This window comes from Berghia stephanieae, chromosome 8 (genome assembly GCF_034508935.2).
Source record: "Berghia stephanieae isolate SIO BIC M18660-M18661 chromosome 8, UCSD_Bste_1.3, whole genome shotgun sequence".
In the NCBI taxonomy this organism is placed as follows: domain Eukaryota; kingdom Metazoa; phylum Mollusca; class Gastropoda; order Nudibranchia; family Aeolidiidae; genus Berghia; species Berghia stephanieae.
In genome coordinates, this window is record NC_088367.1 from 34,270,296 (window position 1) to 34,288,822 (window position 18,527).

Sequence of the window (18,527 nt, forward strand, 5' to 3'; positions counted from 1 at the left end):
TGAGAGCAAGCTGCTTAATTAAAACAGTACCGTCACGTCACGCACAAATTATATGTAGAAAAAATTCTGTCAGATCGTTCCAATTAAGTGGCTTTGTACTTTTATGAGAGATTTTTCTTCCTTGTTTGTAATTGATATGCGTTACTATATTAGCACGGCATACATTTTATTAAAAATCTTGTATAGCAACATCAATATGGCAGTAGTCACCAACTTCGAATCAAAAGTCTAGGTGAAATTTCTGGTCCAATGAAAGTGTTTGCTATAAAATGCAGTAGTCTTAGCCTTTGAAAAAGCTTCATTGGTCAACCAATGATATCCAGTCTCCTCCAGACCAGTTGATTTGGGTGGTTTGTTTTGTAGGTGAGGCAAAGTAAAGACAAAAATATAGCTTACCTGACGCTCCCCATTGCACAAGCATTCATTAGTCAGTCGACTGCTGCAGTGCGAGCAAATGCCACGGCAGTTGACTAGCTAGTGAATTTATTTATTTGGAAAAAAGATGGCGATAGTTAAGTACTCCCCCCATATTTTTTTGTTCTGGGTGGGGTTCCTGGCCTCCCATAGTGGGCAGGGAGGTACATACTGTGTCTTCTATCCCCCTATATCTGTTTTCAAACATGCTTTCTGTCTTTGTCTTGGAATGAGAATACTTGGTTTTGTCCTGGCCCTGGCTGGGAGGGAAACAGTCAAATGCATAGTTAATGTTTTGGGAGATGATATTTTTTTCCTTGTAAATCATCCCTCCGTTATGTAATATTATATTTGTTATTTTTGCATTATGTATAATGCAAGCATTTGAGTGTATTCCTCTTTGTTGGATTTTGTGCTTGTGTCCGGATGAGACTTATAGGTGATCTCAGACTAAGTACATGGGTGGTATGCTCTTGGAATATACATCTGATCCCTATTTGTTCCCAGTTCCCCTTTGTCTTACTTTCTCTTGGGTGCTTTAATTGTAATTCTATAACTTTTTACTATCCCATTTTCTTCCTTTTTACTGGCGCTGATTTGACCTAAATGTGTTGCAAGCGTCATAAAACCCTTAAAAACAAAAACAAAACAAAACAATATTTTTGGTTGCTCCTTAACATATTTTTTTCTGGTCCCGATGGTGTCGTTATAGAGAAGTTGCAATGCACTTTGCGAATGGCTAAGTCAGGCTCCCGTTAAGTGGGTGAGTATCATTGGTAATGGGTCATAGCTGTAGCTTTCGTTACTGTGAATTGCCTAGCATCACTACAGGGAGTCCTCCAACTAAATGTGCCTGAGTTTGAGTGGGTCTGACATGTGTGAGGTGTAGTGATAATTTTACTAATTAATTAAACCACAGACAACTAAATTTGCTATTCTGATATATGTTACTTAACCATGTAATATTATTATATGATATTCCCGTTTATTCCAGACAGCAGTGTGGCTTTTACTTCCATGAAGCCCAGCTGCAACACACATAAAGCTCTAATGATAAAAAAAAAAGCAAGGTCTTCCTTCACGACACAAAGTGGGAGGAATTAAATTTGAAAGAAATTCCGTTTCGCCACTGGAGAGTAAAGAAAATGAAATGATATGCACACTTGAATAACAACTTTCCAGGTAGATAATGCTCCATGCACTTTAGAATGCTAGAATATACAGATAATTTTTCATCATTATAGTACGAGTTAGAGTAATTTTTTATTAAATGATACAGCCAATATATCCTTAGTGTTTTACAAAGCTTACACTTAAAGATTTGAAAAAAAAAAGTAATCCTTGAGAGCCATTAGACCCATGGAGCCGGAGTTTATCCCAGTTTCTATAACGTGAAATTCACAATAGCAATTGATTACTATCCTTTGGATCGGACTCAAGCCTATCGCAAAGTACTTTCCATCAGATCTAACAGATCCAGCTGCTCAATCACTGCTGGGTCCACAGGGAGGTCAATCTTGACTGCACCCAGGATCGATCTCGTGCCTTTGCGCGTGAAGCAAGTGCTCTACTATTTGAGCTATCGGGACCCTCAAAGATTTGAAAAGTGTATGAATAAGTGCCAAGTGCCAGACACAGCAAGAAAGAAAAATACAAGAAAAAAAAAAACATCCCAAAAAGTCATCCTGCCTCAAAGATTCCATCACCTCATAGTGCTACATTTATGCAAATCATTGGCAATCTGGTGATTGTTTCAATTTCATCACTCAATTCGTTATCGTTGACAAATATGAGCAAAAATCAAAATGTTTTAAAATAAATATTTTTATTATTTATAGTTTAAAGTACCTAACAGTAAAAAAAAACAGCAAAGTTTGTTATCTTGAGTCATCTGAAGTGAGAATTCTAATAAGTCTTGCTACAACGTGGACATTTAGACTATTTCCTAGACATCTGTATTTCTGTATGTCAGACACACCTTGGGGGAATTCTGGTAGGAAATATAAAATAAATAAGATGATTAGAGAAATAGGTATATATAATATACACTTCAGTACGTTTCCTCGAACTCCTTGGGACATGCAAAAACATTCAAGGTAAAAGCACCAAACAAAAAAGTAAGTCAACATGGACTGAATAGGGAACAGAAATAAGTTCCGAGAGCAAATTGCCAATGTGCTTAGTTTGACTTAACCTCAAAGTTCCCTCACGGTACAAAAAAGGATCCTGTTATAAAGTTACACTAAAATATTTACCATATAATATATTCAATTCAAAACTAAAAGCACATAACAGATGATTTACAAGAAAAAAATATATCATCTCTACAAAAAGGAACTAATATTTGACTGCTTCATTCTTATCTCAGCCAGTTAGTACAAATAAGATAGCGAAAGCCTTTGGGTCAGAAAAAAAAATATGAAACAGCGAAGCCTTGTTTGAAAAAAAACAAAAAACTTAACCTTTCAAAGGTGAATTTCAATCTTACTTGGACCTAAAATAAAAGATCTTACCATTTTCATCAAAAGACAAGTAATGGCACTGCAATGATAATTTAATTGAAGCCCAGGTCGTAATATTCTTACTGCTTTTATGGTGGAAACGGTTTATTCTGCATTCAAAATAATATAAAGGGAAACTACTATTTGAAAACCAAAAATCAATGTCACTGGCAAAGGATTAATTGCACTACACGCACTGTCCATCATCCTGTGACATTCCTACTTTAGTTGCCAATCATAAAAAAGGAATCAGTAATACTGAGGTGAAAAAAAAAAGAAGAAAAACAATTTTTAAAAAGAGAGCAAAACCAAGAAACAATGTAGCCCTTTAAAGTTGAATTTCGATCTTACTTTGACCCAACACCAGATCTTACAGTATTCATCAAAAGACAAGTAACAGCAATGTGATTATAGATAATTGAATTCTGAGTCATGATACTCTTACAGCTCTCTTGATGGATACGGTTTATTCTCCATTAACAATAATAAAGATAAAAGGAAATTATTTTCTGGAAATCTTTTTTTTTTTAAATCAGCATCGCTCGCTGTTAAGGGGTTAAAATACAGTGACACTCCTATGTACTACATCAACAGGCGATCCATCAACTCTCTCACCTTCCCCCATGTCCCCTCCCCTCAAATTTCATGGTAAAATGGAACTTCCTGCTTGGATTGTGAATTGTTTTCTCTCTCGTTCAATTAAAACCAAGTTATCGGCTAGCTTACAGGTGTTGTTGTTTACTATTGGATGTGAATTGGTTTACAAGTTCTGATTCAATACTAGATGTATCGTTTTGCGGCAAGTGTCCCGCCACAGCTCTAGTTGAAACTAGAAGATAGGCTGTTCCATAAGTGGAACATGGTTGGGAAAAAAGAGTGAAGATGACAGTCAATATTGGATGAGGGAATATTAAAAGTTTGCCCAATTATACCTACAAGCCAAGTCGTTTTCACCGAAAGAGCAGCATCAATGTTTACAGCAAAGAACAGTAATATGAAGTTACAAAAGCCTAAAAGTTGTTGCTCTCTTGATGAAAACAACAAGGTCTGATATACCAGGCTAAACTAAAATTGAAAACATACAGTTTTAACTTACCGAATTCAGAGGGAAAACACAGCAGGTTGGCAACTTCTGTAGGTGAGAAATAGCGCAGTTTTAACCTCTTCAGAATGGAGAGCTCCTCTTCACCCCAGTCATGCTTGTTTTTTAACTCTACTGCTTTTGATTTAAAGCAACTTGCTGCCCGAGTATCCTTGAAATGAAATTAAGAAGGAAAATGTTAATGATAAATAAGGTTAGAAAGAGCATACAGTGGAATCCACATAAGTCTATGTCTGCTTAAAGTCACACCTCTTGGTCCCAATTTTTCTGCCAAGCATGTTCCATTGAAAATGGGGAAAGTCGATCAATCTTCTGGTCTGGCAGTATTGGCTTTATCTAGATTCTACTGTATGTTTGATGTGCTTCATTAATTCACTCAACAGGACATGTGGAATCAAATTCCTATTTCCATCACCTACCAGGTGTCCTATACAATGAATAAGATTGGCGAACACGAGTTGCACCCTTTAATTCTTAATAAGATTTTGAAGTTTTGGTCCTTTTAAAAATTGTAATAATTTGAAGCTTTGACATAACTAAGAGGAGGAAAAACACTGGCAAATACCTGGACACTGGTGGACATTTGCACTAAAGACCCTGCACCTTCCACATAATGGCCATACCTAGGCAAGAAAATGACAGGAAAAAAATTATATGGAGATATATGAAAAAAAAAAGTTCATTTTATCAAAAACATAAACACTTGCACATAAAACATCAATAGGGCTGTATTTTGAGGTACAGTAAAACTTTGACATACCAATCCAACCCCACCCCCTCATCTTGCTTATCATAAACTAAGTAATAAGCAAGGACTACATGAAATTAATAATGAGACAATTTGTTATACCTCATACTCATTATTCTGCTCACATACTATACAACCATAATATATATAAATATATGCTTTGGTCCTAAACATGTGGTACAAGAGAGTTTTAATGTTCGCTTTTAAACTTGAGTATAGTGAGAAAATATGAATAAACATCACAATGGGACTCAAATCCAAGACATGGACTAGATCACAAATCACTCCCATCAGCTGTGTTCTGTAACTTTGCCATGTTTAGAAAATGTTTTTTCCTTAAAACATCCTTTGGTATATTAATCACTACGGTACTTTAAAATGTAATACATTTATACAGCACATAGAATCCACAAGGTGCTCTAAGGCGCTACACATATAAAGACAAAATGCTTTGGGGATCTTAAGATCAGATAGCTCAGTTGTCTCAAAACAAATAATTTGATATCCGACACGGGTGCTGATGGACTATCTAAAACGGATCCACTTTTATATTGAGAGGTTCTATATTTATTCGAATAATGTAAGTTTTAAGTTATATTATTGTAAATTATTGTAAACACGCCTAACAGGCAAGAGGTGTCGTTGTGTGCTCTGGTGTATTTTAATTGTTTTGTGATTTCTACATATTGATACCTGGACATTTTTACTTCGTTGGACTCGTTAAAACATACTGTTTCTTATTGTATAGTTTTTATCAATTCTTAAGAAAGGACTACTGTATAATTCTGTATTTTATCATGGAAACTGTAAGTTTTAAAAGATTTTTACACAGTCACTTAATGGCCGCCGCACTCTTACGAACATTGTTCACCTTATTTTTAGCCGTGATTTACCACCATCATTATTTTAATAATTGTGAACACTTTTATTCAACATCTGATTTTTACAACAGGCCTCGAGGCGGTAAACGTAAACAACGTCACATTCCAGCTGCGATTTTTAGCTCAAGTGATCCGATTTTTTACAATAATATTAATAAGTACAGGCCTCGGGGAGGCAAACGGAAACAACATAACATCTCAATGGTAACAACTCGTCGTCCACCCCGCCCCCACACAAACCCCCGTCCACCACCAACACTTGTAACTGTACCAACCACAAACAGTTTCACAAACGACAACAATAACATTGTTATTGGTCTTCTGAATGCACAGTCCTGCCGTAACAAAACCGAAGAATTAAACGATTTATTAACGGAGAAGAACTTCGATATTCTATTTATAGTAGAGACATGGCTCTCACAGTCTGGAGACGACCCAGTTGAAAAAGCTATGACACCCCCTGGGTACCAATTTAGATCGTATCCAAGGAAAGATCAGCGAGGGGTGGCATTGGCGTATTTTATAAAACAAAATTATGTAAACATGTGGAAATCATCGAAATGCGCTGCAAAACAATGGAGGCCATTGATCTTAGATTATCCCTCCAGAATACAAGATACAACTTCAACTGCATCTACCGACCGCCAGCAAACAAGAAAAACAAAATAAAATTACCTGATGTTAGGAAGGAAATCAACGAGATGCTAACTTTGCAACACACGCGTCCTGGCCATTCAATTATACTCGGCGACTTTAATTTTCACTTCGACAACGTCACAGACACCGCCAAATTGCACGAGTCATTATCAGAGAACAACATGTGCCAGATCGTAACAACGCCAACCCACTCTGCTGGTCATATTTTAGATTGGGTAATTGTAGAAAATTCAGAGTTCCAAAAAACCAACGCCACCGTCGATTATCTCCCCTTTTCGGACCACTCCCTCATTTCTTTCAATCTTGACGTTTCAAAACCATGCCAAGAAACCACCACCACATCAACCAGAAACATTAAAGGCATTAATTTGGACAATTTCAGAGGCGATTTAGAAACAAAACTTACTAAAAATTCAATTATTTCTCCAGACCAGTGGAATAGTTGTCTCATTGAAACGCTTGACAAACATGCGCCATTCCAAACAAGGACCGTCACCAACCGCAAGTATGCTCCGTGGTATACGTCGGACGTTAAAGAAGCTAAAACGAAGTGTCGGAGAGCAGAAAGACTGCTGAAAACATCAGGCCTCATGATTCATCGTGAAATATTCAAGAGCGCATTTCGTGCCTGGAAGACAACAATAAAAAAGGCAAAGACCACGTATTTTCTTTCAAAATTTGAAACTTCTAAATCTTGTAAACAATTATTTAACATCTGCAATGATCTATTTGGACGTGAAAGATGCACTTCATTACCATCTACAACCAATCAAAGAGACTTGCCAGACACATTTGTCAACTTTTTAAAAGACAAAATCCATAACATTCGTTCAGAACTAGATCGGCATGAACCATTTATAGATACAAATACATTCTGTGGTACCCCTTTAGACAAGTTCCAACCAGTTTCACCTAGTTTTCATAAACGAGTTGATAAAAAAAGCCCCCATTAAATCCTGCGACCTTGATCCCCTACCAGCACAGCTTTTGGCCAGCTCCATCGATACATTATTACCATCCATTACATCAATCATAAATACATCCATACTGACTGGCGAAGTTCCATCGTGCTTTAAAAGTAGTGCCGCGCTGAGGACCGGTCCCACGGTCTTTTAGCTGTGAACCGGGGATCGGTCCCAAAGTGAAGACCGGCGGCGGTCCTCACTTCTTATCACTTATCACCTTTCAACTTTCAACTAGTGCCGCGCTGAGGACCGGTCCTTCCCAGCGATTCGTTGCCTCGGTTCTTTGCCTATCTTCCACCAATCACCACCCATCCCACTTAATTAATCGCACCCACCCCCCTTTGCGACACAGACGACCATAGAGGCAGACGACCACCTCCCTCCACTCCGCAAACCGCCCTTTCGTGTGTGAGATGGGGGGGGGGGGGGGGGGGGGGGAACAGGAGGCGCACGCCTTGGACGATTCCATTATACGGGGTAAATTTCAAAATTTACTACACCATAATGATCGCAATGATAATGATCTATGATGAAGGCATGACCCCTCTTCTCTAATGGGTTATTGTTTGAAATGCTTGTGACTACTAAAGATGTGTGTGTTTGTGTGTGTGTGTGTGTGTGTGTGTGTGCGTGTGTGTGTGTGTGTGTGTGTCTCGAACCTAGCAAGTAGCAAGTACGATTTTTTGTTTTCTTTTGTCCATCTCTTGTCACCACTCCTTTCTATCGCATTGTTGTCATTTAAAATAATACAATAATATTAAAATTTCGTTTGGTGTTTTATTTAACTAATCAAATAAAATGAGTTTCATTAGTTTCTTCCTTCCAAAAAAAACAGTTATAACGTCTGTATTTTTAAAAAGTCCAATAGAATATTTGGGGACCCCGATAACTCAGTTGACAGAGCACTCTCTTTATACGCAAAGGGCCAGAGATCGATCCCGGGTGCAGTCGAGTTTTTTCTGAGCCCCTGTCTACTCAGCAGTGAATGGGTAGCTGGGTTTGTTAGATCTGGCGAAAAGTCACCACCGACCCCACTTATTACCGCATCCACCCCCTCATATTATAACTTTACGTCCCTCTCTTAAGGCCCAAACAGAGTGGACGCGGACGCGTCGCCGACGCGTTGCGCTTTCGGCGCGTGGGTTTTGACGCTTTGATTCCGGGGCGCTTCCAAGACGCCTTTGCGAACAGAGTGGAAGCGTTGCATTTTCTGTGCATCTTTTGTCACTTTGACTTTTGGTTGACGGATGACAATGGAGGAAGAACGTGTTCTTCAGTGTTTGATGCTACGATGGTTAAGTAAACGGCGAAGATATAGGCGTAGATATTGGGTCCATAAAATAAATCAAAGGCGAAGCGTATATGGTGAGTACCACCATCTTATAGACGAAATACTGTCGGACGAGGAAAGATGTATTCGATACATTAGGATGAAACCCTCAACTTTTCAGCTGTTGTTAGACAAGATTGGGCCTTTCATCACAAAAAGAACGACCAATTTCCGAAAGCCTTTGCCGCCAAAAGAACGTCTGGTCATCACTTTAAGGTAGGTTTAATTATGCATTAATATGTGTGTGGTTCTATTGTGTAGTGGTTAACTTCAGATGCTTGGACAGGTTCGATTCCCTGCTTCGTTGACCAGATGTTTTCACCCCACTCAAATGCAAAATTAGTACCAGGTCATTGTGTTTGTCCGCACAAAAGGGGGTGTGGGGGGGGGGGGGGGGGGAGGGTTACGAAATTCATATTATCATATTGTAAGAAATTTACCACTACAAAGAAATTTTAAAAATAAAAACAGGTTTATTGATTGATTAAAGCTGATTGGAAGTATTGTTTAAAACAAAAAGAGTATATAAAAAGAAATGAATTAATTATTAGAATGAATAATGCACAAACCCATCAAGGTAACACTTAAAAAATTGTATCTTTAATCTTGAAATTCGGGGTATTGTCGATACTGTGATTGAGTTTGGAGAGATGCCTTCATAGTTGGGCATAGTTTGTGATGTTTCAGGTATTGAGCCTTGATTGTACTGATGGTAATGAATATCAAGAGAAGAATCACTGACAGTGGCAGTATTGGTACTGGAATAGGATTGAGAGTGAATATTTTGATCGTGCCTGTTTTCTCCTTTCCTCATGTACCTCAGCAATAGCATGTATATTTCTGCCTGGCACTCTACTTTATCCAGGGGGCTCAGTTGTTTGAGTTTTGGGACAAGGCTTTGGCAGAAATGTTCTTCTTCACTTAATTCTTTCTGTTTGTTATTACCCAAACGTTTTGTTGCCTCTAGCATTTCAATGTCGAAACGAGACTGCGATGATCGCTGCTGAGGAAATAGCCTCCTGGCACGCTTGGCGACATTTGTGCGTTGTGGTTGCCGATCATCGCTTTCTAGTTCAGGGTCTATCAACACTTCCGTCTCATCATTTGGAACATCGGACGGTGTGGATGTCTGTGGCCTAGGTGGTTCCATTGAAAGGAAGGGCGTGTTGTCCTGGGACGCTATATCGTCCCCTGCGGTGTCCTCTGGAGACAGAGGGTCCATATTGCTCGAAGTTTTCCTATCAATAATGTAGGGCTTGATGAAGAGCATCCGGTCGAAGAGGTACCATTTTTTTTTCACACCACCAGCAGATCCAGATTTCTGTGGCTCACGTAAGGCCTTCAAAAAATAGTCCCTCAATTGCTTCCATCGCTTTTTAGCATCAATGTCTGTGGAAAATAGAAGTAATAAAAGTAATAAAAATGATATTAGCCTATGTACTTAGCGCAAAAATCGGGCACGGCAGGAAAAATTCTTCCATGTTTTTAACAAAAATTGCGTATACAAATCCGCTAGGAAAACTCCTTCTATATAATCTTAGTACTTTCAGCCATTCAGAAATAATACGCACAAATGAGTTTTTGTGCAAAATTTGGGATATTTTCCCTGCCGTGCCCGATTTTGATGGGGTTTTCTTGTGCGCTAACTAACTACACTAGCTATATTATGATATATTCAATCAAATGATAATTTTGTACTTTTGGCTTTTTCAGGTTGCTATGTTCTGGAGAGAGTCATGTTTCGCTATCCTTCCATTTTCGAGCCGGCGTTTCAACCGTCAGAAGTATCACGACAGAAACATGCAGTGTTTTGTGGGATGTACTTCAGAGGGAAGTCATGCCTACCCCAGACCGACAATTGTGGCTAAAAAACCGCTCATGGTTTCAATGAAAGGTTTGATTTCCCAAATTGTTTGGGTGCTGTCGATGGCAAACACATTCGGATCAAGAAGCCTAACCGATCTGGATCAAAGTTCTACAACTACAAAGGCTATTTTTCCATTGTGTTGCTTGCTGTCACTGACGCAGATGGCAAATTTATCATAATTGATGTGGGTTCATGCGGTAGCAATAGCGACGGTGGCGTTTTTGCTCGCTCTGAATTTGGAAAAAGACTACTGGCCGACAAACTAGATTTGCCACAGGACACAGAGGTACCAGAAACAGGCATTACCCTTCCATTTGTTTTCGTAGCTGACGATGCCTTTCCATTGAGAGAAAACATGATGAAGCCTTTTCCCAACCGCCAATTAACATTGGCCAAAGAGATTTTCAATTATCGATTATCTCGTGCGAGAAATTCAGTTGAATGTTCCTTTGGAAAAATTTCGCAGATGTGGCGCATATTACTAAGTCAAATTGATGAGCAGCCTGATGCTGCTACAGACATAATCAAGGCCATCACCGTGCTACATAATTTCATCCTCATACAAGAACCGACTAGATCTGTGGTACAACGTGCTGATGACGATGTAGCTGAGCCAACACACGATGGAATGCAACAGTCGAGAAACAGAGCAACCAAAAGTGGGATGCAAGTGAGAGAAAGATTCAGCAACTATTTCTTATCCCCCCAAGGAACATTGCCGTGGCAAAACAGAAAGTGCTTTAACACATGATAAATTGTCTGTCAATAGATTTATCTCAGAGGGAAAAAGGAGAGAGAGAGAGAGAGAGAGAGAGAGAGAGAGAGAGAGAGAGAGAGAGAGAGAGAGAGAGAAAGAGAGAGAGAGAAAAAGAGAGAGATAGAGATAGAGAGAGAGAGAGAGGGAAAGAGAGAGAGAGAGAAAGAAAGAGAGAGAGAGAGAGAGCGAGGGAGAGAGAAGAAAGTAATTGAATAAAATTGTGACTTACCACTGCACCCGACTTCACTGCCAACTTTCTTCCACTCAGCATTGATGAAATTCCTGTTGCTGTAGTTTGGATCTTCCTTGTTGTATAAACAGGTTCTTTTTTCAACTGCTTGAAGTAGTGCTTCCGTCTCCATTTTGATGTGAATCACGAAAACAATACAATTTTTTGATTACACACCACCAAAAGAGAACACGTCTTGTGCGGCAGCGAGATGTGACGCGGGTAATTTTATTTCAGCGGCAAGTGCACACGCGGCACATTTTTTTACCGCTGCATCAAAAAAAAAACCCGCCTCCGCACCGCTTGTAAAACGCGTCCACTCAAATGCAGCACACAGTCCGTTTGTAAATAAGATTTTCACGCGTCAAAAAAATGCCTGGAAAACGCTTCCGCGCCGCGTCGGCGACGCGTCCCTGCCCACTCTGTTTAGGCCCTTACTCTTCAATGCCCGCTGCCGTCTAATGTGTGTGTGTGTGTGTGTGTGTGTGTGTGTGTGTGTGTGAAGGGGGGGGGGGGGGGGTAGGAGTTGCGTGTGTGTGTATCAATGCCACGCCACGGACAACTCGATCAACGCCTTGGGCGATTCCATTATCTCCTTTAATGGGGATAAATTTCAAATTTTATTCGCGCTAAATTATCGAAGTAAGAATGAAGTATGATGAGCAAATAAAGAAGGCATCACCCCTCTTCTCTATTTAGGTTACAATTCGAAATGAGTGTGACTACTCCGTGTGTGTGGGTATGTGTGTGTGTGTGTGTGTTGTGTGTGTGTGTATTCAATCCAGACTGTCTTTTGTTTTCTTTAACTTGAACTTGTCACCATCACTCCATTAATTATAAGCCAGCCTATCGCATTGTTGTTATTGTTGTCATTTAAATTTGTCAATTTGTTACCATCTCAGTTACTTACAAATTTACAACCCCAGTATTCATCATAGTCGCGTATTAGATTATTTTATTTATCTCAATTGTTACTGTTTCACCCATTTTCCAATTTGCTTTAATTTCAACTGGAAAATATGTCGTCGGGAAAAACCAGCTGGGTTTGGGACCATTACGAAAAAGATGAAGGAAATAAGAAAGTGTTATGTTTGATCTGTAAATGTTTATTTACATATTCTGGAGGGACCTCGACGCTTGCGAGACACATACGGAATAAACACCCAATGGAATTCGAAACTTCAACTACTAAAATTACATCTCCGTCTTTGTATTTTCCATCGACATCGTCTTCGTATGCCCCCAAAATATTGCATCAGCCAACCCTAGCCGAAATTACAGAAAAGAGAAAGAAGTATCCTGATGGATCTAAAAAGAAATCAGAACTAGATCGTGCACTTATTTCTTTTATAGTGAAAGACATGCAACCCTTTAGCATCGTTGATGACGATGGGTTCAAGGATTATACACGGACAATTGACCCTCGTTATCAGCTGCCTAGCCGAAGGACACTCACTCGTTCCCTCCTCCCACAACTGTACCAAAAGGAATGTGCCAAACTTGTAATGGAGCTTTGTCACCACTGACCTATGCATGGCAATCTCGGATGACGAAATCGTACATCACCGTTACCGTGCATTTCATCAATGACAACTGGGAATTGAAAACCCATGTATTGGACACCAAAAAAATGAACAGAGCTCATACTGCTGCCAATATTGCTGATGAGCTCAGAGACATTTTCATACGATGGCAAATAATAGACAAAGTTAGACGAGTGGTGACAGACAATGGTGCCAACGTCGTAAAGGCTATTCGAGACATGAATTTGCCACACCAGCCATGTTTTGCCCATACACTGCACCTGGTCGTGAAGGACGCGCTGAGGAACACGCCGGGGATTATTGACACTATTAGTAAAATTAAATCAATAGTAAGTTACTTTCACCATAGTGAAATGGCAACAAGGAAACTACACGAATTCCAACAGTCCCACAACATGGGGGAAAGGAAATTAAAGCAAGAAGTGGACACTCGGTGGAACTCTACTTTCCTCATGGTGGAGAGGTTCTTGGAGCAGAAGGTAGTCCTTGATCTAACCCTTGCATCCTTGGGAAAGGCACATATGATTGTATCTCCAGAGGGTGCGACCATCGCAGAACTGCTCTTAATCGCCCTAAAACCATTTGAGCAGGCAACACGGGAAATGAGCAGTGAGAAGCTCACAACTCTTTCTAAGATCATCCCCATACAGCGAGGAATTCAGGAATGTCTTTCAGCTGACACGTGGCTCCGTGATTTCCCACTGGCACAACAGCTCCATAGCAAAATGAGGAATCGGTTTTCTGCTGTTGAGGAACGCACTGTCAACGCAACTTGTTCGTTTCTCGACCCCAGATTCAAGGGAGTGGCCTTCGCCGACAGCATTGGGATGCTAAAAGCGGAGGATGAAGTCGTGGCGCAGATGCAAAATCTGGAAATGGCGGCACAGACTTCGTACTCGGACAATCCCCCCGTTTCAGAAGTTGATTTACCTCTAGGATCCGAGACCTCCAGCAGAAGGGAACAGCAGGAAGCGACCGGTGGGATCTGGGCTAACTTTGATGCCAAGGCCCAACCTCATCTGTCTGGGGTGACCCGACCCAGAGTGCGCCCCCAGGTGGAGCTGCAACGATATAAGGAAGAGGCACTCATACCCAGGAACAGTGATCCATTTCTGTGGTGGAAGGACAACGAGTCTCTTTTCCCACTCATGAAAAACGTGGCAAAACAATATTTATGTATCCCGGCTACATCAGTGCCATCAGAACGTCTTTTTTCGAAAGCTGGAGAATTGGTGTCTCATAAAAGAAACGGGCTGTCTGACAAGAACATTAATATGTCATTGTTTCTGAATAAGAATATGTAAAAGCATATTATTCACCATCATTGTATTGCTGTATTACAATGCTAATGTAAATATTTTCTTGATTTGCTGATGTAAATAACAAAGTAAAAATTATCTGCTCATAATCTTATAATTTTAATATTTCTTTTATTTTAACTGATATATCATGAGTTTCACATTACTTATTCTTCCTTCAAAACAAACAGTTATATATATAAGTTGTATTTTAAATACCCAATATAATATGTACTGATTATTGATACAATGTGTGTTTTGAAATGATTAATAAATGTAATTGAAAAATATAAAGTACAAAAAGAAAAAAAAAACAATACAATAACAGGACAAAACAAAAAAAAAAACAAAAAAAAAACAAAAAAGAAAAAAAAAAAAAAAGACCCCCCCCCCCCAAAAAAAAAAAAACAAAAAAAAACTTCTCAAATTCGGTCTTGCCACAGATTAGTCATGTCCCATGACCTACCGCCTACCACCCCCCCCCCCCTTCCCAGCCCATCCTTTTGACACACCCACACACACACATCACATACGTTCACGTCCCCATCGACTGCCCCATCACAGACCAAGGATGGGATTTGTGCACCACACACACACACACACTCACACACACACACACACACATACACACTCACACAATTCTTGTCACTGTGTCACTCTTGTGTAATAGCATTATCTTACAGCACACATCACTCTCCCTCTCAACGAAGCTGTCTCCGCTCTCACTTTCACTGAGAACCTACTGTAGACCACGGTTTTCATCGTGTAGCAGTCTAAAGAATGAACGATCCAACGGTCACAAAGGTCAAAACGGTTCAATCAAACTTCCAACGGTCTGGTCTCTCAAGAATGTTCAATGTCGAAAAAAGACCGGTCCTTGCGGTTCACATTTCCCATGAACCGTAGGACCGCGGTCCTTAAGCTTGCCTAGGACCGCCCCGCACTATTTAAAAGTGCCCTCGTCAAACCACTTCTGAAGAAACCATCACTGGACCACAATATATTAAACAATTATCGTCCTGTATCAAATTTACCTTTTTTGTCAAAACTTTTGGAGAAGGTAGTTCTTACACAATTAACATCTCATCTTAAGAACAACAGTTTGGAACAACCCTTTCAGTCAGCCTACAAACATCAACACAGTACTGAAACGGCGCTTCTTAAAATCTTTAATGACTTGTTATGTAATGCTGATGCTAACAATATCAATGTATTATGCCTTTTAGATCTTTCAGCTGCCTTTGACACCATTGACCATGACATTTTGTTAAGAAGACTAGAAAATACGTTCGGCATAAAAGGAATTGCCCTTAAATGGTTTACATCATATTTACAGGATCGATGGCAGACTGTCGTGGTGAATGGTGTTCAGTCAGAACAAGTTTTACTAAATTTTGGAGTGCCACAAGGCTCTGTTCTTGGCCCTGTCCTTTTTACTGTATATATGCAGCCCCTTTCTAGTGTGATATCCAGATTCAATCTGAGTTATCATTTTTATGCAGATGATACGCAAATATATGATTCAGCACCCCTTAGTAATTTACAGTTCTTAATACAACGAATTACGAGCTGTTTTAATGAGATTAAATCTTGGATGTACCACAATAAGTTAAAATTAAATGATAGTAAAACTGAGATTTTAATGTGTGGAAGACCGAGTATCCTTAAACAGGCAAATAAATCACTAATTACTCTCGGAAATAGCACAATAGAATTTTCAAATAAAGCAAAAAACCTTGGCGTCATCATTGATAAAGATCTTTCCATGACAAGCCACGTGAATAACACCATACAATCTATGTACATAGAAATGAAAAAAATAAGCAAAATTCGTAATTTAATACCGAAGCATATAACAGAACTTTTAATTAATTCCTTGGTTTTATCTAAATTGGACTATTGTAACTCCCTTTGGGCGAATTTAACTAAAGACAAAATTAGCAAACTTCAGGTTGCTCAAAATAACGCAGCCAGGCTCATTGTACGCAATAACAAAAAATACCCGTCAGCAACTCCTCTTCTCCGTGAGTTACATTGGCTTCCTGTTGAAAAAAGAGTTGCCTATAAGATTTGTACTGTTGTCTACAAATCCCTGAGGACGAACAGTCCCTCCTATATTAAAGACCTTCTAAACATATATGTCCCCAATAGAAACTTGAGGTCAAGCAATGACCAATCAATCCTTGTCAAACCTAAGCCATTGCGTAAAATAGGTGAACAGTCTTTTCAATTTTCGGCCCCCCATTTTTGGAACTCTCTCCCGTCACACGTGAGATGCTCAGATTCGTTGACAACGTTCAAATCTCGCTTAAAGTTTTATCTTTTTACGTCATAATGTTGCAATATTATTTTCATATTTTGTTGTTGTTAAATTGAATTCGTATCACGTTTCCTTCACACTTGTCTCACTGTAATATGTTTTGTTTTATATCACTGTAAAGCGCTTAGAGCCTGTGACAACGGGGTAAAGCGCTATATAAATGCCATTTATTATTATTATTATAGATCTCATTTCTATCTGTCTGCAAATCTATAGAGAATAATCTCATTTTATTTTTTTTATTTATTCTATATTTATTCGAATAATGTAAGTTTTAAGTTATAGATCTCATTTCTATCTGTCTGCAAATCTATAGAGAATAATCTCATTTTATCTCCCCTTTCCAATACCTTTTTGTGAAACAGGTGGATTTCTTAAGTTGAGGCAAGACAACATCCATCACCACAAATTGTCTCAGATCTTTGTCAGAAACCATCAAGTGCTCATAGTACTTTTCATCTTTTCTGTCTTCCATGTAATCCGACAGAGGTCGACTGTTTTCATCTACGAAAGCATCACTCTCCTCACAAAATCTCATATTTCTACCTGCATCAATTAAATCCGACATCTTTGTTTTTGTCTCCTCTGATGAATTAACAGCCAGGGTATTGTCCTCACAACCAGTGTTCATTTTGTTATTTGTATCGTGACCTTCAAAAGTTGTTGAACCATTTCGTATCGATGCCGAATCATTTTCAAACTTCATTTTGCCCAAAGAGAAATTTTCAGATTCTGTTTTACATAAATCTTGCTCCACAGCAAGAGAAGTATGTTTTGTATTTGAAAATGTTTGATTGTTCCACATGTGTTCAGATGTCTGGTGAGAGAGATGAGATGTAGAGGATGCTGAATGTAAGTTTTGATGACTCTGTGACAGATTCGTGGTTGATTCATGTAGGGAGTAAAAAATCTGAAAGAGGTGGATGAAAACATTATAAATTGCTGGATTTAGATGTAAAAAGGGAAAATCATAATTTTTTTTCCACAACATGAATTAATAATCTCGATATTACATATCTATATTTTGGCCAAATTTCAGATCTGCCAAGCGACAAACAAAGAATGTCTTTTTTTAAAATCCATTTTTGATGCAACAAATTTGTGCCAACACAAAAAGCACAATTACAACCTTATTTATAAACTATCATTTTAAAATATTTTACAAAAGACGAAAAATTCATAGAATTACGAAACGTTGGCTCCAATTTCATAACTTCATGTCATTACAACTTATTGACTACTGACTACATAATTTTAAGATTTTGAAGTGTTATTTAATCCTAATGAGGTTAAATTCTTGATTGTTTTAAAGTTAACTATAGCCACCACAATTTTTATCTCCTAAAAATCAAGGATTTTACAATTTTCATGCAGGCAGGTCTGTCTGTAGGTCACAAAATAAAACAACAAAAAAACACTTTTTTAAAATCAATTATCTCCTGAAATTTTTGTGTGGAAAATATGAAGTGAGAAGAAACATTTTTATTGACTAATCTTAACACCAAAATAATATCTGTAAATAGCGATTAAATCTTATAAGTGGCTGGTCTGAAATATTCTTCAGCAATTACAAATGTTATAGTGGAAGATTGTTAAGTCCTGTAAGGTCTCTAGCCTGGAAGGGCTATTAAGAGGAATGATGAAACAGGAAAAATTAAAATCAATGTTGAAAACCTAAAACAGTTGATAGGTGTGGTGTACATGTCTTTCCTTTGGAGAAAATCGTTCAACGGTTGAAGCAGAAAACGATTTTTATGATTTAAACGTGACCCATCACCCCAAAACGGTCTTATGCCAGGATGAGTAGAAGCCTTGAAAATGACTTTTGAAATAAAATCATGAGAAATACAATCTTCGATTGTTTTGCAATGCAAGAAATAGTATTTATTTTCCATCTTACCCAAGAAAAACTAT

General features: G+C 38.7%; 2 protein-coding genes across 3 annotated transcripts in view; one reads left to right on the forward strand and one right to left on the reverse strand.

Moving 5' to 3' along the window:
- Positions 1 to 2,220: 2,220 nt before the first annotated feature.
- The window catches only part of LOC144978561 (tRNA (cytosine(38)-C(5))-methyltransferase-like), a 28,976-nt gene continuing 12,669 nt past the window's right edge, over positions 2,221 to 18,527 (reverse strand). The window contains exons 5-8 of one of the 2 annotated variants that reach the window (XM_078924777.1): positions 16,964 to 17,523; positions 4,583 to 4,640; positions 4,012 to 4,168; positions 2,221 to 2,404 (exon numbers count right to left, since the gene is read on the reverse strand). In XM_078924777.1, coding sequence (XP_078780903.1) covers positions 2,292 to 2,404; positions 4,012 to 4,168; positions 4,583 to 4,640; positions 16,964 to 17,523 — 888 coding nt within the window. In that variant the 3' untranslated portion in view covers positions 2,221 to 2,291. The remainder of the gene's footprint in view (positions 2,405 to 4,011; positions 4,169 to 4,582; positions 4,641 to 16,963; positions 17,524 to 18,527) is intronic. The other variant, XM_078924778.1, reaches the window with a different exon arrangement.
- On the forward strand, positions 12,992 to 15,162 carry LOC144977920 (E3 SUMO-protein ligase ZBED1-like). Its single transcript, XM_078923334.1, has one exon. The coding sequence runs from the start codon at positions 12,998 to 13,000 to the stop codon at positions 14,297 to 14,299; it is 1,302 nt and encodes a 433-aa protein (XP_078779460.1). The 5' UTR covers positions 12,992 to 12,997; the 3' UTR covers positions 14,300 to 15,162.